This window comes from Salmo trutta, chromosome 14, assembly GCF_901001165.1.
Source record: "Salmo trutta chromosome 14, fSalTru1.1, whole genome shotgun sequence".
NCBI lineage: Eukaryota > Metazoa > Chordata > Actinopteri > Salmoniformes > Salmonidae > Salmo > Salmo trutta.
This window is the reverse complement of record NC_042970.1, coordinates 28,300,035-28,307,997: the sequence shown is the minus strand read 5'-3', so window position 1 is coordinate 28,307,997 and position 7,963 is coordinate 28,300,035. Positions and strand designations below refer to the sequence as shown.

Sequence of the window (7,963 nt, the reverse complement as noted above, 5' to 3'; positions counted from 1 at the left end):
CATTTTCATGAAGAGATTCAAACTCACAACCTTTGGGTTGCTAGACATTTATGTTCTATGGCCACCCATCCACTCACAACCATACCAAACATAACATGTCATACTAATTTGAGTGTCCCGGATTTACGTTTACTATGTTAAGTCTAGTCTATGAGACCAGGCTGACGGAAGACACCTGGGTGAGAGACAGTGGAGAATAAAATTATCAGAAAGATTTCATTTGTCTTCTGTCCTGGAACAGTCATTTATAGACTCATGGGAACAACGCCAGATATTTAACTTGTGATTTATATTATCCTGAACACCTTACTTTTGTGACATGTAGCCTATGAAAAGTGGCCACTGTAACCAGCTCAGCCAGAATGCTCGTAATACAGTTGGTATGTTTGAACATGAACATATTTGCCCATATTAGACTGCCTACATGGTCTAATGTTTATGATAATTGATTTACAGAATGGTGAACAAGACCAAGCAGCTGATGCTCACGTGTGTTTTTTGCAGTATGAAATAATGGGGGGTGCAAAGGGTTAGGTGGAAGGAGTCAGGCTGTTGTCACATGGTTTGTGTTTGCTGCCTGGTTAGTGGGAGTGGTTAAGACATTTTATGAGAGAAGTTGGACAGTTATGTATTAAATCTTCAGAAACCTCAAAAGTTGAAGGCGACCACAACATCTGCATTGGCCTGAAAATATGGAAATTCCTGCCGTAAACCTCAAGGTAAAGTCGGTTGTTAACATGTTTGCAATAGTTGTAAGTCATACATACAATGCTGACTTTATTTACATTGCTCTTACTTGATACGCACTTCGACAGTATTTATTTTATTAACGTGTCACATCAGCCCGGTTACAGTTACAGGAACATAAGCGCTCTGTCATTGTAGACTTAAAAAATAGCAACAATTGTGTAACGATCTATCGTGAGTGAAATGACTCAGTCAGGGCTTATCACGAGATGCTGAGTTCGTGGTTAAACTTCTCCAATCAATTCACGTTCGTAATTTATTGTAAATCACTGATCGTTTAATGAAATGTCAGGCATCCGTTATCAATTCAAGTGGAGTTGACGCAAATTGCCTCATTGGGCACTAAAAATGTGAAAATCACGTGTGTGATGTTGACTTTCTTTGTCCCCACAGGCCATAGTACTAATGCACTGGCTACTGACCATCTGGTGAGTAAGTGGGTGGGTTGGCTCCTCAAGGGTTTTTCATACACCTGTGGAATTTCGCTTGTTGCCGACTCTAACTGAGGAAAGTGGTCTACATGGTTCACTTGTGTTGCGTTTTCTCTATGGATGGCTGCACAAACATAATGCTCTACCTGAAGACTTCATAGTTACAGTCAGTCACACAAGAGGCAGACTTTAACCACTGGCTGATAATGAACCATTTCTCACCTACATGCTTTGCCTCCAGAGTTTGTCAAATACAATTGTCAATTTGGAGATATATATTAGGCCTACTCTTTTAGAGATGCTAGTGTGTGCTGAACATTTGGAAGTGTGTGTTGGTATTTTTTACTGTGTGTGGTTCCTAGGGGCTGCATGGCCTGGCTGCCCCCCTCCTATGCCTGGGGTAACTTCAGTGTCCTGGCTGTGGGTGTGTGGGCCATCGCTCAGAGGGACTCCATCGATGCTGTACTAATGGTGAATCACTTCCTCAAACTCCTGTACCATCTCAGACAGAAAATGCCAAAGAATAACCCTCAATTACACACAACATTACATAAAATGACATTGGATTTCCAGTCCGCCCACATTAGTTGCTGCTCAACACCATAGTAAATCATGGAGTTGAGTTTAGTCGGCTAGCTATCAATAAGAATCATCCTACCTCATCAGGCTCTTATACACATTTGTCTAGTTTCTCCATCTGCATTTCTCCTCCAGTTTCTTATCGGGATTGCAGTGACGATGCTGACGGACATCATCCATTTTGGGATCTACTATCCGCTGGCCGAGGGTCTAGCAGAGAGGAACAGGGACACATTCCGCTTCAGTGCGGGCATGGCCATCCTGGGCCTGCTACTCAAACCTGTCTCTTGCTTCTTCGTCTACCAAATGTACAGAGAGCGCGGAGGAGATTACAATGTCAACTTTGGTGAGTATGACTAGGTGTGAGTAGAGGCAGCAGGCGTTAACCATTAGTTTACAGTAGGGCTAGTTACTCACTGTCACTTCTAATGGTAGAAATACGGTTTTGGGGTTTGTAGAAATAGTCTCAGGACTATCCCTGGACTGGTATGGACAAAGTCCGAAGCATGGTATGATGTGATATCATCCTAGTGCCAAGGAGTTGTTGACAGGAAATAACATTCTCCAGGCTGTAATCTTGCCTGGGCTGTTTCGTGTCGTTGGCCATGAGAGGATTGTAGTGCACAGGCTGGCTGCTCAGAGCCTTTGTGTAAAACTGTACTGCAGACAGATCAAACCAGAGTCAAGCTAATTGAGTTACAGAGATGGTCACAAGACAAATGCGCCTGAGACGCCCACTAACTAGTGGACCATCCTAGCCAGGTCACATTATATCATCGATTAGCAAAATAATCTGATTGGAGTTCCTCTGTCTTTCCCAGATAATTGGAAGAATACAGTAAAGGACAATTAGACAGTGGAATCTATAATGGCAGTGGCAGAACCCATTCCCTTCTCAACTTGATCTAAGTCAAACTGAGATGTTGGCACAACACAAGTCCTGGGTGTTTTTGCAGAGGTTTGGTGAATGTTCTCAAAACCTACTGGAACAGGAATGGCATGTTATGTTGCCCCATAGAGCAGTAGGACATGCCTGAAATCCTTTTGAATGGTGTGTTCATACTAGATAATTTGATGGTTCTGTCAGGCCTTGTTACCCTGAATAGACAAAGATATGTTTTGTCAAAAGTTGTATGAGTTGATCAACCCAATTTGACTCCCTTGTTTATTCAAATAAGAATAGCGCATTAATGAAGTCTGTGGTAAAGTTGAATGATGCACAGCAGGTACATGTGACTGATTGGAAACTAGGTGATTAATATAGTTAATGTTCTAAGTTTTCAAGGTCTCTTTTAAATGCTCTCTGATTACTTGACATGGGGGGGGGGGGGGGGGGGGGGGCTCTGGGATCAAGGTGGTGTCCTGCAGTGCTATACACCAAGGACGAGGCAATCAAGGTGTGCCGATTTAAAACCATTTAACGCTGATAAGTACAGTACATTATGTAGAATTACAATACCAGAAGTTAGTATTTTGATTGACAGTCATAAAAACACTTCTCGCATTACTTTGCCCCTTGATATTACTTACAAGAAACTAGGCTGTAGTCTATTTCTTGTACCAGCGTTTCTATAAGCATTCAAGTGCATCACCCTTCTACATGATAACAGAGTAAGTAAACCATTTATTTATTCCACTTTCATCATGAATATTAAAGGTAAACTCAGCAAAATGACATTGCCATCAGCAGCACTGCAGATATTGAGACTAGATGCAAGACTTCGCCCACACACACACAGTATCTGTGCACGTGCACGGGTTCGCTTCACGCTGTTCGCAGCATAGTAGCCTGGCCACCAAAACAGAGAAGTTGAACCTCGCACTTCAATGCTCTCAGTTGTTGTGGAAATTGACCAACTATGCTGTTTACTTTCTGCATCATATCTTAGTCTAACTTTAAGTCAGGGCACAAAACCCTGTTATAGTCAGCTTTTGTCATCCCATACCAAACATCCAATTGTCACCATTTCACTAAACCGCACTCTGTCGCACTACCAGTGATTGAATGTTGTCTTTAGCTTTCTGTCTGTGAGTGGAAACAATCTGTTGTATCTCTGTTCTGACCCTGTTTGCGTTTTGTCTCCATCTTTCCCCCGTCTGCTGCTTGCCTCTGACCCCTCAGACTTAGACACCTCAGTGGACAGTCACTGCACCACGGATAGTGCCGACAGTGCCTTTATCGGCCGCCGCTACTGATCCTCATCTTCTTTTTCATCATTCCTTTATTTCCATCAATCCTCTCCTCCCCTCACACAGGAAGTAAGGGAAACTGCTGGGCTGAAGAACTACAGGCATGCCTCTACTTCCTGTCCTGTTTTCTGACTGTCCAGTCTTACCTCTTGCCACATGACTCCAGTATCTGTGTTTGTGTCCCTTCATCCTCCTCTGCCATTCACACATCATATCTGCTTGTCACTCCTTCCTAAAATTCTGAGTGACATCTGCTTCACTCCATGAAAATGATCTTTACATATTCTTGCTTGACGTTTGTGCTTTTGTTTGATTTAATGTTTTTATGACTTTACAAAGTAAAGAATATTTTGGGACTGCATCTGTATTTATCAGAATAAGGTTGAATATTTAAGGTCATAAATGGATGATTTGAGATTTTAACAACTTTGTGCACTTAAATATCGCAGTGTTAGACTTTCGAAAATTTATTTATGCAGACATTTTAAAGTCATATTTTTAATAAACGCTATTTAAGTGAAAATGCTCAATCTATTTTTGCGTCAGTGTTTTCGTTATCTGATTTTCATTAAGGTTGGCTCTTATAAGATTGATCACGTCGGGCACTCAATTCTATGTTCCCAGGTTTGGTTTTAGGCAGCCATTGGTATTCTGTCAGAGTGACCATACAGGACTGGGTGACTGTTCAGTATGCACTAGTGGTTCATCATGAGTGAATACTGCAGCCTGTAGGATTATCCCCACATATTTCCTCTTCAAAAGTGTGTTATAAATGAAGTTTGTTTGCGATGTGGTGTTTTGAAGGGACTGTCATATACATGGTTTTCAGTGTAAACTATTCCCAAGGAGTTTGGCTTTGTAGATATTCATTCCTTTTATCTCCTGGGTGGTGTTCTGTTCCTCCCTTTTCATTTGGGTCACCTGACTGTGGTAGTCTAACACAGCTATGATTGTGTGTGTGTGTGTGTGTGTGTGTGTGTGTGTGTGTGTGTGTGTGTGTGTGTGTGTGAGTCCTGCAGCTTGGAGTCATTGAATGTAATTCATCAAATGTAATTTGCCATTTTCTGTATGAACTTTCAACCTTAACATGGAGGTTGATGTTGGGTTTTATGTTGAAACAATGATAAAAACATTTGACAGTTTAATGTTCTGTGTATCAGCTATATTTTGAAAGGTCTGTCTTGTCTCTACACAGCAGGCTTCCCCAGTGTAACACGAAACAGAGATGCTTACCAGTCCATTGACCAGCAGGACCAGTCCACCAGCTCAGCTAACCCCTTTAACCAGGCCGAGGGCACCAAGCCTGGACCACCACACTCCTACTGAGATACAGCACTCACTTTATTCTCTTGGAATTACATGGTGTCATGAAGACATCATAATGCTTTTCCATACGGTTTTTTTCCTTTCATATGGGTATTTGCGAACTGCAAAAGACCTTTGTCCTGAGCTTTATTCAATCCCTTACCAGTAATGCCTCGTTCTAAATACTCACTGTCATGGTAAAATAATATGATCTGCTTACTGTATGCTTGATGCTCAGGGTAATGTCACATACACTGGAAATACCTTGGACATAAGCCCAACACTAAAATGAGAGAAGTGAAGTTTTTGAATTTTATGGTGTAGTAACAGTGTAGTACAGAATTATACAGTGGCGTTTGCCTGCCCTCTTACTAATATCTACCCTGTCCTAAATGCTACTATATTTCTTACTTTGTGACTTTATTTAAAAGATGCCTGATGAAAGGTCTGTGTTGTCCTAACCCTTAAAGATGGACATGAGCGTTTACAACAGTATTATTGCCAGTGTTTGGAATAACCAGTGCTCTGGTTTTGTGTTGTTTTATCAAGCCTTATGTTAGTGTATCATAAGCTATTCTCAGCACCACCATCTACTCAAATCAAAACATATTGAAGATCATGTCAAATAGAGAGGATAATGGTGGTACAGTTTGGAAACCCTTCCATTCGACTATTCATTTTAACACAGTGCTGTCAGCCATTTCCAGTTTTACCTCACTATGTGACAGCATTACAGCTTTCAGGGAGGACGTGTATCTCTTTGTTGTAAAGTGAAATATAATCCTCTGTTAGATCCTGTTTCAGGATCAGGAGTGTTTTGAAAAGGTCAAGATGTAGAAAGCGTACAAGTCATTTGATCTGTAACGGTTCTTTGACATTCTTTTTTGAAACTAGTTCACTGTGAGTATACTTTTAAAATCAGAATGAAGAATATGAGAGACTTTCTGCCTTCTATACCTTACGGGTAGGATTTACCTCTCAGCTGAGAGAGAAGCAGATGCCTGTTACAGCCCAGTAAATTTGAACCGGGAAGAACAACTATATTCCCGGTTGTGATTTGCATAGTTTTGTCAGTGTTTAACAGGGCACATTCCTTGTAGAATGTTAGCACTTGTGTCCTCAATCATTCCAAATGCATATTTTCTTTATGTACCTCATCAATTTTGTATGATTTTTGTCTTTGCCTTTCATGTGTAAATGCACTAAAGCCTTCGTCAAAGAGCACTACTCTTAGCTTTACATTGACTGTGAGGCAATGTTTTGAACAACTAATGTGTTTGTTCCAGCAGTGTTGAGTTGTTCTCTTGATAAAATACAGAAACTCTTTATTGATCTGAATGAGTTACAAGCCATATTGATTTGAGTAACATGGGTGAATACCAAACATTCACAACCTTGCAATTCTATCCACAAGTTAATAAAAAAACTACAGCTCTGACATATCATTTACATTTTTCATGGAGTGTTTTATTGAAGTATTACCCAGGGTTGAGAAATATATATGCATAATGTACTTTTTAGAAACTAAATGCTGCAGTACTTGCACTTACAACCAAATGCTATACCCTTGCACTTGTCTATGAATACACTAGACAATGAAACTGTTTTCTACACTTAAAAAAATATTAATGCAACAATTTCAAAGATTTTACTGAGTTACAGTTCATATAAGGAATTCATTCAATTGAAATAAATTAGGCCCTAATCTATGGATTTCACATGACTGGGAATACAGATATGCATCTGTTGGTGACATAGACCTTAAACAAAAAGGTAGGGGCGTGGATCAGAAAACCATTTAGTATCTGGTGTGACCACCATTTGCCTCATGCAGCACAACACATCTTCGTGTGAAGTTGATCAGGCTGTTAACATTCAATTCTCTGGCAACAGCTCTGATGGACATTCCTGCAGTCAGCTTGCCAATTGCACGCTTCCTCAAAACTTGAGACATCTGTGGCATTGTGTAGTGTGACAAAACAGCACATTTTAGAGTGGCCTTTTATTGTCACCAGCACAAGGTCCACCTGTGTAATGATCATGCTGTTTAATCAGGTTCTTGATATTCCACACCTGTCAGGTGGATGGATTATCTTGGCAAAGGAGAAATGCTCACTAACAGGGAAGTTAACAATTCTGTGCACATTTTTTGAACAATACGCTTTTTGTGCTTATGGAACATTTCTGGGATCTTTTATTTCAGCTCATGAAATATGGCACCAACACTTTACATGTTCTGTTTATATTTTCGTTCAGTGTAAACAACAGATCTTTTACATTTGTCTTTATATAAGACAATACAGAGCATTGTTTCTACAAGGTGCACAGTACAAGACAACATGGCTATTGTTGGCTAAGTTGTTTCCGTTGACTCTATAGGAGAGCCTGTCTGACAGGCATTATAATAGAACCCACCTGAGCTCTTCTTAAACATATCATTGACAATTTATAGTGCTGTATGATTTTCAAAGTAGTGTCGTGGAAATTCTTACACAGGGACACTCAAAGTCAATCTTAAATGAATCACTCTTTATTTGTCAGGCCGCTGGAGAGGTTCCAACCAACTCAATGCCCCATAGTACACTTGTCAATCAGGAGCTCTGCTTGGGCAGTCCCAGCAGTTGTCTTATATACGGCTATTCACAGACAACTTATATTTGCATGATTTAGCATAATTAATTAATCATTACCGTTTTTTCATTAATGTGACC

General features: G+C 40.4%; 1 protein-coding gene across 4 annotated transcripts; it reads left to right on the top strand.

Annotated features, from left to right (window-relative positions):
* The first annotated feature begins 527 nt into the window (after nucleotides 1-527).
* Nucleotides 528-6,699, top strand: LOC115207728 (type-1 angiotensin II receptor-associated protein-like). Of its 4 annotated transcripts, none has more exons than XM_029775154.1 (5): nucleotides 528-719; nucleotides 1,141-1,175; nucleotides 1,541-1,649; nucleotides 1,893-2,103; nucleotides 3,880-4,481. In XM_029775154.1, exons 1-5 carry the CDS (start codon nucleotides 693-695, stop codon nucleotides 3,951-3,953), a joined length of 456 nt encoding a protein of 151 aa, XP_029631014.1. In that variant the 5' UTR covers nucleotides 528-692; the 3' UTR covers nucleotides 3,954-4,481. The 4 variants fall into 4 exon arrangements, with proteins under 4 accessions (XP_029631014.1, XP_029631015.1, XP_029631013.1 ...); XM_029775155.1 differs by lacking the exon at nucleotides 3,880-4,481 and adding an exon at nucleotides 2,579-3,036 and having other exon boundaries at nucleotides 529-719; XM_029775153.1 differs by lacking the exon at nucleotides 3,880-4,481 and adding an exon at nucleotides 5,146-6,699 and having other exon boundaries at nucleotides 531-719.
* Nucleotides 6,700-7,963: the final 1,264 nt, after the last annotated feature.

What these genes read in the sequence shown, in the direction of transcription:
- LOC115207728 (XM_029775152.1), top strand. Translation starts at nt 693, where the DNA reads ATGGAAATTCCTGCCGTAAACCTCAAG. An exon ending in CCATCGATGCTGTACTAATG is followed by an intron (nt 1,650 to 1,892) that starts GTGAATCACTTC and finishes TTTCTCCTCCAG; the next exon opens with TTTCTTATCGGGATTGCAGT. An exon ending in AGATTACAATGTCAACTTTG is followed by an intron (nt 2,104 to 5,142) that starts GTGAGTATGACT and finishes GTCTCTACACAG; the next exon opens with CAGGCTTCCCCAGTGTAACA.